Source organism: Schistocerca serialis, chromosome 1 (assembly GCF_023864345.2).
Source record: "Schistocerca serialis cubense isolate TAMUIC-IGC-003099 chromosome 1, iqSchSeri2.2, whole genome shotgun sequence".
Classification (NCBI taxonomy): domain Eukaryota; kingdom Metazoa; phylum Arthropoda; class Insecta; order Orthoptera; family Acrididae; genus Schistocerca; species Schistocerca serialis.
In genome coordinates, this window is record NC_064638.1 from 894,644,346 (window position 1) to 894,662,877 (window position 18,532).

The following is an 18,532-nucleotide window of genomic DNA, read 5'->3' on the forward strand; positions in this document are numbered from 1 at the left end:
TGATAAGGAGAAGGGACAGGATGATAGGACATCTGCTAAGACATGAGGGAATGACTTCCATGGTACTAGAGGGAGCTGTAGAGGGCAAAAACTGTAGAGGAGGACAGAGATTGGAATACGTCAAACAAATAATTGAGGACGTAGGTTGCAAGTGCTACTCTGAGATGAAGAGGTTAGCACAGGAAAGGAATTCGTGGCGGGCCGCATCAAACCAGTCAGTAGACTGGTGACAAAAAAAAAAAAGCATCTCTATGAGAACAATTGTCACCCCATCAGTTCCTCGCATTCCTGTTGCCTCACAGTACCAGAAGACTACACCTGCCCCCTTGACAGTGGAGGCACTTCCTTCCCTGTTGCTCCCGCACCACTTACTTCAGGAGCAACACCCCCCAACCATCGGCGATATCAGTTGCCACTTCTGATCCAGAGATGCATAAGTCTTCTTCGGCTCCTCTCGCAAGGTAAGGGTCCCTTGGGTCATTCCCTTCCCAGGTTTGTGCTAGTGGGAAAGATGACACCCACCAGTGCAAAAGAGTCCAAAAGCAGCTGGTCATAGGGCTTCATGCTCATCCTCAGTCCCGGAGACTGAATCAGTGATGTCCTCTCAGCCAGGGAAACCCAAGGAGCAGCGAGAGAAATCCTAAAAGAAGGTCCCTAAGACCTATGGAATTGTGGTGGCACCCACACCACTGCTACCTAAAAGCTATGCGTCTGAAGATGAGGTGGAGATTCTGGCATACACTGAGGACCTAGATCTCGCTGGACCCTCAGACACAACTGATATAGACTGCTTAAGTAAAGAGTCAGTGGCAGCCGGTGACCCTGAGACATGAACTGCCTCGTTGAATGTTCAATGCCTTCCCAATCTGACAATGACATCATCTGCCAGTGGAATTGCAGCAGTTTTTTCCACCGCCTGACTGAACTATGGCACCTTTTAAGCTGTACACCTGCTTTTAGCATAGCCCTCCAGGAAACATGGTTCCTGGCAATGCAGACCCCTGCCCTCTGCAGCTATAAGGGATACTACTGTAACTGTAGTGACTATAATCGAGTGTCAGGTGGAGTTTACCTTTATGTCCTAAACTCAGTCTGTAGTGAAACTGTGTCCCTCCTCCCTCTTGAAGCTGTGGCTGTCAGAATAAGGACGACACAGGAAATAACTGTGTGCAATGTATATCTTCCTCCAGATGGTGCAGTACCCCTGAATGTATCAGCTGCACTGATTGATCAACTCCCTAAACCTTTCCTACTTCTGGGAGATTTTAATGCCCATAATCCCGTGCGGGGTGGCACCGTGCTTTCTGGCTGAGGCAGAGATGTTGAAACTTTACTGTCTCAGTTCCACCTCTGCCTCTTAAATACTTTCAGTGTGGCTCATGGTAGTTACTTGGCCATTGATTTATCAATTTGCAGCCCAGGTCTTCTCCCATCTATCCACTGGAGAGCACATGACGATATGTGTGGTAGTGACCACTTCCCCATCTTCCTGTCACTGCCCTGGCGTCAGGCCCACAGACCCCTGCCTAGATGGGCTTTAAACAAGGCTGACTGGGGAACTTTCACTTCTGGTGTCACTGTTGAATCTCTCCCACACGGTAACATTGATGTGATGGTTGAGCAGGTGACTACAACAATCGTTTCTGTTGCAGAAAACACAATCTCTCGCTCTTTACAGTGCCTCTGGCGAAAGGCAGTCCCTTGGTAGTCCCCGGAAGTCACCAAAGCAATTAAGGAGCGTCGTCGGAGAGCTCTACAGCGGCATAAGCAGCACCCTTGCATGGAGCACCTCATAGCTTTTACGTCGGAGAGCTCTACAGCGGCATAAGCAGCACCCTTGCATGGAGCACCTCATAGCTTTTAAACGGCTCCGTGCCCGCGTTCGCAAACTTATCAGGCGATGGAAGCAGGAGTGTTGGGAGAGATATGTTTCGACCATTGTGTGCCATACATCACCTTCCCAAGTCTGGACAAAGATCAAATATGTTTTCGGGTGCCAGACCCCAACAGGTGCTCCCGGTGTTAACATAACATGCTTGAACCTCTGCGTCAGAAAATTACCCCCCCCCCCCCCCCCCCCCCAGCCTTTCGCGGCTGGAAGGGAAACTCTACTCGTTCACTACACACTACAATGAACCCTATAAAGCCCTATTTACAGAGTGCCCTTGCACATTGCCCCGACACAGATCCTGGGCCAGATCGGATCCACAGTCAGATGATTAAACATCTCTCGTCTTACTACAAGCGACATCTCTTCGTCATCTTCAATGGGATCTAGTGTAATGGTGTCTTTCATCACAATGGTGGAAGAGTACCACCATTCCAGTGCTCAAACCCGGTAAAAACCCACTTGATGTGGATAGCTATCGGCCCATCAGCCTCACCAGTGTTTTTTGTAAGCTGCTGGAATGTATGGTGTGTCAGCGGTTGGGTTGGAATCCTGGAGTCAATGTTGCATACTGGCTCCATGTCAGGGTGGCTTCCGCCAGGGTCGCTCCACCACCGATGATCTTGTGTCCATCAGTTTGTCAACACACGGTGCCGTCTTTTTTGATTTACAAAAAGCATATGATATGACCTGGTGACATCATATCCTTGTCACATTATACAAGTGACGTCTTTGAGGCCCGCTTCCAATTTTTATCCAAAATTTCCTGTTGGTTTGTACTTTCCGTGCCCAAGTTGGTGTCTCCCATAGTCCCCCCCATAGTGCCCCCCATGTCCAGGAAAATCGAGTCCTGCAGGGCTCTGTATTGAGTGTCTTTCTATTTTTAGTGGCCATTAATGGTCTGGCAGCAGCTGTAGGGTCGTCTGTCTTACCTTCTCTGTATGAAGACGACTTCCGCATTTCGTACTGCTCCACCAGTACTGTTGTTGCTGAGCGGTGCCTACAGGGAGCCATACACAAGGTACAGTCATGGGCTCTAGCCCATGGTTTCCAGTTTTTGGCCGCAAAGTCGTGTGTTATGAACGTCTGTCAGCATTATACCATTCATCCCGAACCAGAACTTTACATTAATGACCATCCACTCACTGTAGTGGAGACATCTCAGTTCCTAGGACTGGTTTTCGATGCCTGATTGACTTGGCTTCCTCACCTTTGTCAGCTTAAGCGGAAGTGTTGGCAACACCTCAATGCCCTCTGCTGCCTGAGCAACGCCAACTGGAGTGTAGATTGCCCTACGTTGCTGCAGCTCTACAGAGCCCTTGTTCAATCCTGCCTAGACCATGGGAGTCTGGTTTATGGTTCAGAGGTGCCGTCAGTGTTGCGTTTACTCGACCCAGTGCACTACTGTGGCGTACGCCTAGAGACAGGAGCTTTTAGGACGAGTCCGGTGACCAGCATCCTTGTGGATGCCAGATTCTCTCGATTGCAGGTTAGGCATGCACACCTGCTGGCCAGTCACGTTGCACACGTTTGTAGTTCTCCTGCGCATCCAAATCACTGTCTCCTTTTCCCACCCACGGCGGTTCATCTCCCACATCGGCGGCCCAGGTCAGGGCTGCCAATTGCATTTGGTGTCCGATCCTTTCTTTCCAAACTGGAGTCCTTGCCTTTACCATCTTTACTTGAGGTCCGCTCACGTAGAGCGCCATGGTGTACATCTAGGCCGCGGCTTCGCCTGGACCTTTCACATGGCCCTAAGGACTCGGTAAACCCTGGGGCTCTCCGCTGCCACTTCCTCTTGATTCTTGACATGTACCGAGGCCACAAAGTGGTTTACACTGATGGCTTGATGGCTGATGGTCATGTTGACTTCGAGTATATCCATGGAGGACATATTGAACAGCGTTCCTTGCCCGATTGCCGCAGTCTTTTCACTGCCGAGCTGTTGGCTATATCTCATGCTCATGAGCAGACTCGTTCATGCCCTGGGGAGTCGTTTCTTCTGTGTACTGACTCCTTGAGCAGCCTACAAGCTATCGACCAGTACTACCCTTGTCATTCTTTAGTAGAGACCATCCAGGAGTCCATCTATGACCTGGAATGGTCCAGTCGTTCATTGGTGTTTGTCTGGACCCCAGGTCATGTTGGAATCATGGGCAACAAACTTGCAGACAGGCTGACCAAACAGGCTACACGGAAACCACGTATGGAGATCGGCTTCTCTGTGATTGACCTGCATTCAGTACCACGCCGGAAGGTTTTGACAACGAATGTGTGGCAGTCCTCCATGCAGGCCTCTTTCAGGAACTCTCTGGTTCTATGACAGCTCCGCATTGGCCACACTTGGGTGACACACGGCTACCTCCTGCGCCGTGATGACCCACCTCAGTGTCGTTGCAGCACCTGGCTGATAGTGGCCCATCTCTTGGTGAGCTGCGAAGGACCCATCAGTTACCGGACTCGTTGCCACTAATTTTATCTGACAATGCCTCATCGTCTGATTTAGTTTCATGTTTTATTTGTGAGGATGGGTTTTATCATTTGATCTAAGTTTTAGTGCATGTCCTTTGTCCCTCTGTGTCCTCCACCCTATTGCTTTTAGGGTGGAGGTTTTAATGTGTTGCAGGGTGGCTGGCTTCTCCTTTTTATTGTCATGGTCAGCCAGCCATGGTAATCTGTTTTTTTGTTTTAATCTCTTCTACCTGTTTCTTATATTTCTTCTCCCCTTTTGTGTATTTAAGTGTTTGTTGCTCTTCTGTTGTTGTTGTGGTTTTTCTTTTCTCTCTGTTTTGTGTTGTCAGTCTCACTTGTTTTATTCTTACCCTTGTGGCATTGTTTTATTCGGAACAAGGGACCGATGACCTACCAGTTTGTTCCCCCCCCCCCCCCCCCCTTCTTTTAAACCAACCTCTCTCTCTCTCTCTCTCTCTCTCTCTCTCTCTCTCTCTCTCTCTCGCAACACCAAGGCCCTTCTCAAACTTGTAAGCCCATCCCAGAATTTCTACGCTGAATCTGTCTTACCTTTTTGCCTCCTCTCCACACCTTTCAAACACACCTTTTACATCCTTACAAAATCCGTAAACTGAACTGTTCGGGACACCTTATTGAAAAAAATAATTGTAGAAAATAACTGTGCTCCCATGAAAAGAATCTCAATTCTTCTTGACCCACGCCTCCAAGTCATTTTATGCTGCCAAACATCCAATATCAAGGAAATGAACAATTTGCTTCATTGCTTCTCAAACATCTGCACCATATTACCAGTTGGATCCTTGTCTGTCAGTGTTGACACCACCTCCAATACACCAAAATCCCCCTATGCACATAACCTAACCACTGTCAAGCACTGCCTCTCCCAGTACCCTTCTGACTCAAAATTCACCACTTCATTTGTTATATACCTAACCTAAACTAATCCTTAGTTATACAAACAGATCTGTGGCAGGGGTATCAAATGATATTTTCATATGCCAACCTGTTTAAGGGCCATCTAGATTGAACCTTCCTAACCACTTAATAACCTAATCTTGGTAAAATTCATTAATGTTATTTCTGTGCTCTGGATCCAGGGCCAAGACACCCTTTTCTCATTCCCCCACAGCTTTAACACCTTCCCTTGCATCTGTTTCACAGTATTTCTTTGCTCAGTGTGCTGGGATGGCTAATGCAATTCAATAATAACTGTCTAACAAAACAGTAGATTTCTGCAACCAGGACAAGGATCATTGCCGTACCGAAACATAGTAAGCCAGCTTGCAATGCCAAGAACTTTAATCTTTTATCTCTTTTGTGATATCTTTATAAAATCCTTGAATAGTGTAGCTAAATCATTTCAGCCTTGCCGTTGAGCCACGTTTGATCCCATGATGAGCTCTATTTAGGCCAAATAAAAATTGTACAGCCCAAATCCTCAATCTGACACAGAGTATTGAGGATAGTTTTGAGTGGGGTTCGGTTACAGGAGCAGTGTAAGTGGATATTGTGTTGCACAGACTATATCAATTAAGGAGAAACTATGACATGACCAGATTCATAGGAACTCTTTTTCAGAACCATGGATTGTGTTTGTCGAACTAGATGGCAAGAAAAGTAAGACAAAAGGCTTCATCTATGCTGATGATCTGGCACTAATATCTCAAGCCAAAGGTTTTGAAACAGTGGGGAGGCATCTAACAGTTTCACACTTTTCATCTACGAAACAAAGATGTCAACAGAAAAATTAGTCATATAGGATGTCATGGAGCTGGATCTCTGTTATAATCTAAAATATCTGGTGCTCACACTGGACCCTGTGCTGACATTAAGGAAGCACTGCCTAAACACAAAATAAAAAGTAATCACCCACAATGTCATCATCAGGAAGCTCACAAGTAGCGGATGGGATGCCCAACTGACAGTATTCAGGACATCAGCACTTTCATTATGTTACCCTGCCGCTGATTACACTTGCCCTGTTTGGTACAGTTCTGTTCACACCAGGCATGTGGATGTTGCCCCTCAATGAGACATATAGAACATTAGGATGCTTGAGAGCAACAGCTACCTGCAAACTTTCCGGCCTGGCAGTGATAGCCCCACTAGATATAAGGCAGAAAGCTGCTGCAAACACTGTGAGATGCAAAGTGGAACCAAACTCTGCTCATCTGTTTCATGGACACAGCCTTCTCTGAGCAGCGTGAAATCTAGGGGACCTTTCTAAAAACTTCCATCAATGATAGTGCATCACTGTCAATGGCATGACAAAACCTGTGGACAAACAGGAATGCAGATATCTCATCATGGATCCTACCTTTAGAGTCCAGCCGCCCTCCCCCATTTCCACACACACACACACACACACACACACACACACACACACACACACACACACACACACACAGCTGAAAATTTGCAATGGAAAATGTTGAAGTCCCTCAACAGACTAAGAAGTGGGTTGGATAGATAGAATAAAGGATAATATGGCCAAACGGAACTATTTTGGGGACCTATCAACTTGATGCGAATGTGGAACCAAACAGACCACCAAGCACGTGTATAATTGTCCTGAGTGCCCAGTTTCCTGCATGCAAGAAGACCTATTGCGGGCTACAGAGAATGCCATTGAGATAGTTAATTTTTCATCTGCTTATACGAGGTACATTCAAGTTCTAAGGCCTCCGATTTTTTTTCTGATTAACTACTCACCCTAAATCGATGAAACTGGCGTTACTTCTCGACGTAATCGCCCTGCAGACGTACACATTTTTCACAACGCTGACGCCATGATTCCATGGCAGCGACAAAGGCTTCTTTAGGAGTCTGTTTTGACCACTGGAAAATCGCTGGGGCAATAGCAGCAAGGTTGGTGAATGTGCGACCATGGAGAGTGTCTTTCATTGTTGGAAAAAGCCAAAAGTAACTAGGAGCCAGGTCAGGTGAGTAGGGAGCATGAGGAATCACTTCAAAGTTGTTATCACGAAGAAACTGTTGCATAACATTAGCTCGATGTGCGGCTGCGTTGTCTTGGTGAAACAGCACACGCGCAGCCCTTCCCGGACGTTTTTGTTGCAGTGCAGGAAGGAATTTGTTCAAAACATTTTCGTAGGATGCACCAGTTACCATAGTGCCCTTTGGAACGCAATGGGTAAGGATTACGCCCTCGCTGTCCCAGAACATGGACACCATCATTTTTTCAGCACTGGTGGTTACCCGAAATTTTTTTGGTGGCGGTGAATCTGTGTGCTTCCATTGAGCTGACTGGCGCTTTGTTTCTGGATTGAAAAATGGCATCCACGTCTCATCCATTTTCACAACCGACGAAAAGAAAGTCCCATTCCTGCTGTCGTTGCATGTCAACATTGCTTGGCAACATGCCACATGGGCAGCCATGTGGTCGTCTGTCAGCATTCATGGCACCCACCTGGATGACACTTTTCGCATTTTCAGGTCGTCATGCAGGATTGTGTGCACAGAACCCACAGAAATGCCAACTCTGGAGGCGATCTGTTCAACAGTCATTCGGCGATCCCCCAAAACAATTCTCTCCACTTTCTCAATCATGTCGTCAGACCGGCTTGTACGAACCCGAGGTTGTTTCGGTTTGTTGTCACACGATGTTCTGCCTTCATTAAACTGTCGCACCCACGAATGCACTTTCGACACATCCATAACTTCATCACCACATGTCTCCTTCAACTGTCGATGAATTTCAATTGGTTTCACACCACGCAAATTCAGAAAACGAATGATTGCACGCTGTTCAAGTAAGGAAAACATCACCATTTTAAGTATTTAAAACAGTTCTCATTCTCGCCGCTTGCGGTAAAATTCCATCTGCTGTACGGTGCTGCCATCTCTGGGACGTATTGACAATGAACGCGGCCTCATTTTAAAACAATGCGCATGTTTCTATCTCTTTCCAGTCCGGAGAAAAAAAATCGGAGGCCTTACAACTTGAATGCACCTCGTATTTAGAATTTTTAATCTGTTGATATATAACTATTATTGTATGCCCCTAACTGCCTCACATTGTATGCATATTTCCTTTGCGTGTATTAATTTTATGTATTTAGTCTGTTTTTTCGTCTTTTCTCTGCTTTGTATTCAGCACTTTTGATATGAATAAAGTAAGTGTGCTAACCCCCTGAACGTTGAACTCCACCTGTCCAGTGGCCCCACAGAAACCTTTGTCCCACACCATACCCACCAAGTGTCACGTAGTATTTCCTCTTAAATAATTGCCAACCTTTCCATGCTAAAAAGTCTTTCTTATATGGTGTGGTCATCCATGGCATGGACAATACATTTACTGAGACGAGCAACCTTTGGCCAATATGTTGAAGGTCTTTAAATAGTGCCTTCCCATACAGGCAGTAAACTATAAACCAAGTCCACCAAAATATCTTCCATGCCATATTCTCACATGCCCTAACTATCCAACCACTCTCATGAGCCAGTTACAAAGGAGCACATCTCTCATTACCCAATATCACTTTGGACTGGAACAACAAAGCCACCTACTGTGCCAGGGCTTCGACTACCTTTCGTTGTGCCTTGAAATAAGGAACAACCTTCCCAACTTTCTCAAATTGCTGTTGTGTCACCCATGTAACCTACGAAATACCCTTCTCCATCCTTGTATAACACTGAATTCGCACCATTTGTTACATACAAACTTTTCCATAACCTCTGCATAGCCTTTTATGTGGGCTTACGTAACCATCCACCAGCTATTCCGCCAAAAGAATCATCACTATGGCCGAGACCAAAGTTAAGCAACATGCAGAATATGCTCCTGAGCACTATATGCTCACCTCAAAAGCTACTTCACATGTGGTGAGATCTGGATCCCTCTCAAGTACCAGCTTATGTGAATTATCAGGGTGGTAACTGTTCTTACTTACACACTATACAATCTTGGAATCCTTCTGACATCAATCTTTTTCAAATTGTACCTCATACCATTCTTTACCACTGTTCATACACTTTCCACTACTCTGCTTTAATTTACACCCACACTTTTCCCTCATTGGTTTCCCTAGTCCGGTGTACCCCGTCCTCTGTATACCTTGACCCACTTCTCCAATTCATTGGATGCTTCATGCAACTTCTTGTGCTGTACCAAGACAGAATCTCTGGTGCCACATAACTACCCCATTTCTTTGCTGCCTCTCTCTCCCAGTCATCATCCTCCCCTCCCTCCACCTCTTCTTTTCCCTCCCTGCCCACTTCACCTAATATCAGTGTCTGAAATTGGTCAATTGGCTGGGACAGTGCAGGTGTATGTGTCTGGGTATGTGTGCTCACGTGTGTGCAGGTATCTCTGAATGAGGAGATTGAAACCTCAGCAATATTGTTTGTATTATCTTCTTTTTGGCTATCTTGCATTACTTGTAACCCACCCAAGAATTTCAGTTATGATGCTGGTATCACGAAAGAGTTGTTGTGTCAGAAGAGTGTGTAACCTACTCAGAAATATGAGCCTGCAGATTTACTCATTACTTGAATTCAAACCAATCTATCAAAGATAGTTTGGAGCCCGGTTGCATTTTGGTTTGAGCCCAGACAAAAATATTTAAGTGTATCATTTGCAGCATCTGAGAGAGATCATTATATGAGTGATTTTTTTAAAAAAATTTCAGTATCTTTCAGTGCAAGGCGCATCCTTACCACGGCATTATTTTTATTTACACCAGATGCTCCAGTCTGAGAACAGGTGTACTTCTGTAACATTCTTCCATACATAGCTTTCAGTGTAGTGGTACAGGAATGGACAGACCTCATTTTCTCCGTTTTTCACTTCACCTTCATGATACTAGCACACCATGGAATGCCTAGCATTTGTATCATAAATGCAGAAAAGATTAACTCACAGCTGACATAGATAGAATGTTTCCTGCACTGGGAGGTTTGGCAGAGGAGAGTTTTGCATGGAGTTGAAAGTTAGTCCAACCGTGTCATCCCTGCCTGTGCATTCTTGCTTAGTTACATTAATGAATTTATAAGATGTCCTGCTGCGCCATTTGTGAATATCCAGTTCAAGTTGTGTAGCTCTTTTACTACTGTAGTTCTTGCCTCATGTTTGCCAGATATATCAATTTGGGGATGACTGAAAGGGAAATTGTAAATTTCGTGAAAATGTTTCCTATAGAAGGCTGTTTCACATTTACTTCTGGGTACTTTATAAGGCATATTGCCTGCATAGTTTTCAGATCCAAGTGCATATCTAGGTATTTCATTTCCTTCCCAGCATAATGAGTGTCTTTGATTGGGAAAGATGTGATGTGGCTATCTATCAAATTTATTACATTTTCTGAAATTTTGGTTGTGCATGGATTTGTCCTGCCCATGTCCCGTGAAATTTGATCGTTAACTAGTAACTGGCAAATACGAAAAACACATTTCTGTGATACAGCATGAAGACTGAGAAAAGTATGTTTGCAGACACGAACTCTTCTACTACAGACAATGGCATGGTAAACAAAGGAATATTGTTTGTTGATGCTATCGATGTTATTGACGACTTTTCGTGGCCTTCTTTTCATAAAGTCACCTGCCATAATTAACCCTAGTAGATAAATATCCTGACTATTTTTTTTTCCATGTTTAAAAAGTTTGAAAGCATCTCAGTGCAATCATCCTCACTGATATGTTGGAAACATTCCATTGGGCACCTGGAATTTATTAAGTAATCGCAAAGCATGTAGTACATTCTATGGAATTTAATTACACTGAATTTGTTGAATGGGTAACTGTCAATACTGATACCTTACCAGCAATCAGCACTGGCAGATTTTCCAAAAACTGCTTTCCCACTATAGTCATTATATGGCAACCTGTAAACTCTGACTCCTTGATTCCCTTCTTCTTGTGTTCACATTCATTTCGCTTTCATTTGGGAGACGTCTTGAAAGATGGCATTCTATAACTTACAACAACAATCAACAATAACCATGACTCATCACTAAGTTGGCACCAAGTTAGTGTTTTGTTACACTTTCTGCACCTGCCTGGTACAAGCCAACACTACGTAGTTTGAAGGTGGCATAGTGCAAGCTCACTGGCAGGACGCAACATACGGCGGAGAAAGGAACTAAGTCACTGACTTGATTACTTTCTCTCGGCATATAACAAATTGAACTCGTGTTATTCCCACAGGAAGAAGCCAAACATAGTTCATTTCGTAACAGTAAGGTGTGTCTTGGTCTGTTTAATACATGTATGTAAAAAAAGTGAAAATCGCTAAAAAGTGTCTTAGTTCTTTTCCCCACTGACCGATTTCATTAAATGTAAGTACCTCTGCCAATAACAGCAGGACATAAAGGATGTATCCAAATTCAATGTAAGCATATCACAGTTTTGTATTTCAATCTTGTCCAGTTTTTATAGGTATCAACTTTTATCGCTTAAACCTCTCTATACTGATTACGCATTCGCCAATGCACAGTGAGTACTATGTAAACATGACTCCCTATGTGTCAATAGTTGAGGGGTAGCTTGTCCAATACAGAGCTATAAACTCTGTGAGAATTTCATCAGTGAAAGACTGCTAGATTGTAACAAAAGAAACAAACAGAGAAATGGTAGAGGCTTTGAACATACCAGAAAGTATAAATTATTAAACATGACTTCATTTTTAGCACGCAGATATAGAAACTGTCTGAGCCAGCACAGTAAAACTGAATGTCAGGCTTTGCGTTTCTCACTGGTTTTAGAAAAAGTTATCACTGTAAATACTAAAGAGATGTAGTTTAAAGAAATCCTACACTTCAGGCGTTACAGATTTTTTTTAACATAAGGAAATCATTTATGACAGAAAAAGCAAGAGGTTCCTCCTGCCCCCCACCCCCCACCCACCTCCCCCTTCTCCATTTTTGAGGAGAAAATGTTTTGTTATTGTAAGAGGGTGGTGTAAAAAACATTGACTTTTAGGATAAGCTGGTGAAGTAACAAGTTATATGTTATATAGTGGTATAGCTGTATAACTATGATTTGTTAGTATGAGCACTAACAAGTTTTTAGTCAGTAACAGAACTGCCCCCTGCGGGTCCAGGGGTAATTATAGGCCCGAGGTATTACTGCCTGTCGTAAGAGGCTACTAAAAGGAGTCTCACATGTTTCGGCCTGTGTGTGTTGCAAATTTCTGTTGCTAGTGCGTGCCATTTGGGGAAGGATACCTTACGTGGTGTTTTTTGTTTGTCCATCATGCGCGAAGATCTTGCATGCCACTTGTTGTCATGTAGCGGGCTTTGCACCCAACATCTTACAGGTTGCCTACTTCTTGTCTCCTGCACTGTCCCATCCTTTGTGCCAAGATAAGGTATCTCTATGGGTATCAGATCCCTGTCAGCGTACCTGGGCTTTCCCTGAATGGAGCAGTTTGTACTGAATCAGACACGATTGCAGAGCATTATGCTCAGAGTTCTGCTGCTATGAATTACCCGCTGGCCTTCTGCTTCCTGAAATAGCAGTTGGAACGTTGGAGCTGTTCATTCCATATGCACAACCCCGAATCATACAATGCTCCATTCAGTGAGTGGAAATTCCAAAGTTCCCTAGCCGCTTGCCCTGATACGGCTTCTGAGCCAGATCGCATCCACTATCAAATGCTCAAACACCTCTTGGTGGCCTGCCAGCGACGCCTCCTAGACCTTTTGAACCGTATGTGGGTTGAGGGTGAATTCCCATCTCAATGGCAGAAAGCATTATCATACCAGTGCTGAAGCCTGGCAAGAACTCACTGGAGGTAGGCAGCTACGACCCCATTTGCGTCACCAACATTCTGTGAAATTTGCTCGAACACATGGTGAGCCGGAGGTTGAGTTGGCTACTTGACCGATAATCTGGTCTGCCATCCGTACGGCATTTGCCTGCCGTCAGCATCTGGTTGCCGTCTTTTTTGACATACGGAAGGCATACTATACAACATGGCAACATCACATCCTCACCACACTTCATGGGTAGGGTTTTAGGGGCCCGCTCCCGATTTTTATTCAAAATTTTCTGTTGCTTTGTTCTTTCTGCATGCAAGTTTGTCCCTCCCATAGTTCCACTTGAGTCCAGGAGAATGAGGTCCTGCAAGGCTCTGTCTTGAGTGTCTCCCTATTTTTGGTTGCTATCAATGGGCTAGCTGCGGCTGTGGGAACATCTGTATCAGCTTCTTTGTATGCTGATGACTTTTGCCTGTACTATAGCTCCACTGGTATTGCGGTTGCTGAATGGCAACTACAGGGCACTATCTGCAGGGCACAGTCTTGGGCCATCACGCACAGCTTCCAGTTCTCGGCCGCCAAGACTTGCGTCATGCATTGCTGCTGGCATCGCACTGTTCACCCTGAGCCGCAGCTTTATCTTAACGGCGAACCTCTTGCCGTGGTGGAGACCCATCGGTTTTTGGGCTTGCTATTTGCTACCCAGTTCACTTGGCTCCCTCATATTTTGCAACTTAAACAAACCTGCTGGTGTCATCTTAATGCTCTTCATTGATTGAGTCACACCAGCTGGGATGCCAATCGGTCTACCCTTCTCCAACTGTATCATGCGTTGATTCAGTCCCGTCTTGATTATGGGAGCCTGGATTATGGTTTGGCTTCACCTACCATGTTGTGGTTGCTTGACCCCATACTTCCGACTCGCAACTGTGGCTTTCCGCATAAGCCCTGTAAACAGAATACTTGTGGAGGCTGGTGGCCCTCCATTGCGGATCTGGCACCGACGACTGCTGGCTACTTATGCTGCACGTGTTTGTAGCTTGCCCGGCCATCCAAATGCCTTCAGCATTGCCGTTGCTTGACCCCCATCCTTCACTGCGGGATCCGACTCGCAACTGGGGCTTTCTGCACGAGCCCTGTTGACAGTCTACTTATGGAGGCTGGTGTCCCTCCGTTGCAGATCCGGCCCCAACGACTGCTGGCCCCTTAAGCTGCGCATGTTTGTAATTGCCCGGGCATCCCAATTATCATCTCCTGTTCACCAACTCAGTCGTCCATCTTCCGGAACGGCGGCCCTGTTCAGGGTGTCCGATTGCGGTTCGTGTCCGGTCTCTTCTCTCTGGACTTGAGTTTTTCCCTCTCCCACCTCTTTTCCAAGCCCATATGCGCATACCTTCAGCTGGATTTAGCACAGGGTCCGAAAGGCTCAGTCCCTCCTGAGGCCCTCCGCTGATGCTTTCTTTCCATCCTTGCTGCGTTTCCTGGCTCTATCGTAGTCTATACCGACGGTTCAATGGTTGCTGGTTGAGTTGGTTATGCCATTACTCTTGGGAAACACTCTGAACAGCACTCATTGCTGGATGGCTGCAGTGTATTCACTGCAGAGCTTGTAGCCATCTCTCGCACCCTGGAGTATATCCGCTCCTGCTCAGGTGAGTCCTTTGTTAACTGTAGTGACTCCCTGAGCGGTTTATGAGCTATCGACCAGTGTTTTCCTCACTCGTCTGGCTATCCAGGAGTCCATCCATACTCTTGCCTGTTGCGGCCTCTCTGTGGTTTTTGTGTGGACCGCAAGTCATGTCGGCATTCCGGGTAATGGATGTGTTGACATGCTGGCCAAACAGGCTATCAGTGGACCAGCACTGGAGATTGGCCTTCCGGAATGACATCTCCAGTCAGTATTGCGGCAAAAGCTCCTTGGTACTTGGGGTGATGAATGGCGCACCCTGCCTTTCCCCAACAAACTTCAGGTCATCAAGGAGAATACAGGTTTGTGGCGCTTCCTCTTGCCATCCTCTCGGAAGGACTCAATTTTTCTCTTCTGGCTACACATTGGCCACACCTGGCTGACACACGGTCATTTATTGCACTGGGAAAACCCACCTCTATGTCGCTGTGGATCAGCATTGACAGTGGTCCCCATCTTGTTGGCCTGTCCGCTTTTAACTGCACTCATGCAAACGTTTTCACTGCCTGATACGCTCCCTGCTGCAATGGCAGGCTTAGTTTTGAGTTTTCTTCAAGCAGGGGGCTTTTATCGCGCGATCTAAGGGGTGTTTTTTTTTTTCTCCTTTTGTGGGCCTATGTGGTTCCACCCCCCCCCCCCCCCCCCCCAGCCGCCCCTCCCATGATTGGCCAGCCACTGTAACACACTGTGTGCTTTTAATTCTTTTCTGGTCTTTGTCTGTCTTCCTTGTTCTTTGTTGTCCCTTGTCCTCTCCATTGCTTGTTTCTCTTCCTTATGGGTGTTTCATGTTAGTGGAAAAAGGTACCAATGGCCTTTCTAGTCTGGTCCCTTCAGCCCCCAGAAATCAACCAACGAGTAACAGAACTAACCAGTTAGTCACTGCTTCTGCCCTCGCCAGCCCATCATATCTTTTTTGTGTATTATTGTCTTTACTTTCCATGTTATGACCTTACTTAGATGATGATGTGTTGTGCTTATATTTGTTAATCAAATAACAAAATTTACTTGCATGTGATAAAAATAGAGGCAATTTTCACCATGTTGTGTTGCTTGCATACAGGGTGACAATTATTGAACTGTAGGGAAAAAAAAGAAAAGAAAAAAAAGCGCAAATTAGTTATGAACTACTACACGTACATACATTATTCAACATGTAAAGGTCACTAAAGATATTCAGTTTAGATTATGACATGTTCGATATGCCTGCCATCATTGACAATGATGTGGTGCTGATGAATAGCGATATTCTGCTTGACCCACTGAAGTGTCAGAATGTCAGTGCTGTTGATGAGCTCCTGAATGGCTGTTTTCAGCTCAACATTGGTGCTGGGTTTATTGCTGAACACCTTGTATTTAATATAGCCCCACAAAAAGGAATTGCATGTGTTCAGATCCAGAGAATATGGTGGCCAATCGAGGCCCATGCCAGTGGTCTCTGAGTACCCCAGAGCCGGAATGCGGTCCCCAGAGCACTCTTCCAGGACATCAAACACACTCCTGCTTCAGTGGGGTCAATCTGTCATGCCCGAATCACATCTTGTCAAAATCAATGTCACTTTGGGTGATGGGGATGAAATCATCTTCCAAAACCTTCATGTACCTTTCAGTAGATACCGTGCCATCCAGGAGAACTCACCCGTTGAGGGTGAAGAGACTACTTGATTGCAGAATGCGGATTCTCTGTCACCCAAATGCGCCAACTTTGATTGTTGGCAAACACATTCAAGTGAAAATGGGCTTTGTCGCTAAACCAAACCATGCATGCACATACTAATTCCCATCATGCCCTGTGCCCAACTGTGCAGTTTAAGTATTATAATGCAAACTGTTCAGAACTCATGACAGTTTTATTTCATATAGTTTAGGAATTGTGACCCTGTAATTTCCAATCAATTTTGTTTGGAAATGAGACACTGGAACAATAAATAAAGCACTTGTAGGTACTAATGTGATGATTTAATGGGTGTCACAAAATAATTTCCCATTTTAGAATGATAACCGGGTAGTAATTATTCACAGTTGATAAAATTACTCATGTAGTTTAGATCTAACTTATGTTTTGCTGCATATAATCTGCCAGTGACTGTATTTACTTAACTTCGTTTTCCAGGAGGAATACTGTCATGTGGGGAACCCATGTAACATAAGCCCTGAGGAGTACTTCGACAGTGAAGATCTTCATGGAAGGGATATAGGACGTCCTAAAGAAATAAACACAAAAATACAAAAGTTCAAAGTAAGTGCATGAAAAGTCATCTCAACTATTGCACTTTCTCTTCATAAAAACAACCTGATTTGCTGCACAGTAGAAATTAATAACCAACTGCTTCACTTTCGTTTGCTCTTTATATGTAAATGTAATAGGATCGATTGGTTGTTTTGCTTGCATTAATTTGTTTCATTATGCAGTATGCACCATATCCCGATTTGAATGTTTCACTATAGACCGTGGCTTCGCTTTGATGTACTTAAAAACGTGCAGTATTAAATACGGTGTGTTACTACAGCGAAATGAACCTGTGACCAATGGAGACAGTGCCACAAGTTCCTCCAAAAAATCTTGACACAACACACACACACAAATGTCATACTAACTAATGTAAATCCACCCAATGATGGAGGTTTAAGCCTTTGAAATGCGTCTTGGAGATAAGTAAAACGGAGACTGGTAACAGTAAACTTGTTTCATTTAATGTCAATGACAGTCACGGTAAAGCCTAACCTAAAATGTTCGTATTTAAAGTTAATGTGCAGTATTGTTGCATCCTTTTTGTAGAAATTGTATGTAACACACATTAATTATCATTCAAAATCATTTCTGTATTAGTTACAACAGAAGAAATGTTTCAATATTATTTATTGCAATTTTAAAATTTTGTGGATGATATGTTTAAAGGTCAAAAGTTATTGACATATAGGGAACTTTGTCAAAACTCTCATCTTCATTTTGTACATTAGACAGAGTTTGTTAATGAACAGCAGCAGCAACTGTACTTTTCTAGTTGCCCATAGCCCAGTCTTGTTTCATTCCCAGTAAAAATAAGAAAACTTGTCAGTTTGCTAGATAGATTCTAAATTTCAGTTTGTAGTTTCTGTGTTTGTGGAAATTTTGTTGCAACAAAATAATAAAGAAGGGTTCATATTTTTAGCTGCTGGCTGTATGAAAGAAATCAGTAACTGCTTTGTAAACGTTTGATGACAGTCATATCCTTATTCACCACCACACTTTGTTTGGTAGCAGCAGCAGCACTGTGACAAACATAAACGGATAATTAAACTATCTAGATCTCTCTTTCAGACTTGTTCTTGAAGACAGAATTAGAAACATCTTTGTATTTGTTGACACACACAGCCTGTGACTTCTTCACATTTTTGGATAAACAGAAGGAAAGTTTGTTAAAAGGCTTGCCCCTCTATGAGGATGTCGGTGACTTCTGCTGACATGAAAACAAACTCATCCAGTTCCAACACACCTGGGGGTACAAATGGTGGGGGGGGGGGGGGTCTCTCTAACTGGTTTTGCTTGCCGCTTCTTGAGCCCTGTCCACGCCACGTACCTGATAATCCCGCAACGGTCGTACTGTTCTGCTCCACACTGCTGCTGGCTTGCCTGAAATTATGTATCTAAATATGCAAGCGAGTTTAAGGGAGCACCAGACATAGTCCTATGTCTGGTATGAACATCTATATTCTGAGTCGATATGAAAATCACAGGTCGCACTGTTTACACTCTATAAGTCATAAGTGACTATGCCAATTAAGTACTTG

At 44.5% G+C, this 18,532-nt stretch overlaps 1 protein-coding gene across 3 annotated transcripts in view; it reads left to right on the forward strand.

Moving 5' to 3' along the window:
* The window catches only part of LOC126411582 (ankyrin repeat domain-containing protein 13D), a 141,253-nt gene that overhangs the window by 84,135 nt on the left and 38,586 nt on the right, over window positions 1-18,532 (forward strand). For all 3 annotated transcript variants that reach the window (XM_050081374.1, XM_050081375.1, XM_050081376.1), the window contains one exon: window positions 16,875-17,000. In XM_050081374.1, the coding sequence (XP_049937331.1) occupies window positions 16,875-17,000 (126 nt within the window). The remainder of the gene's footprint in view (window positions 1-16,874; window positions 17,001-18,532) is intronic.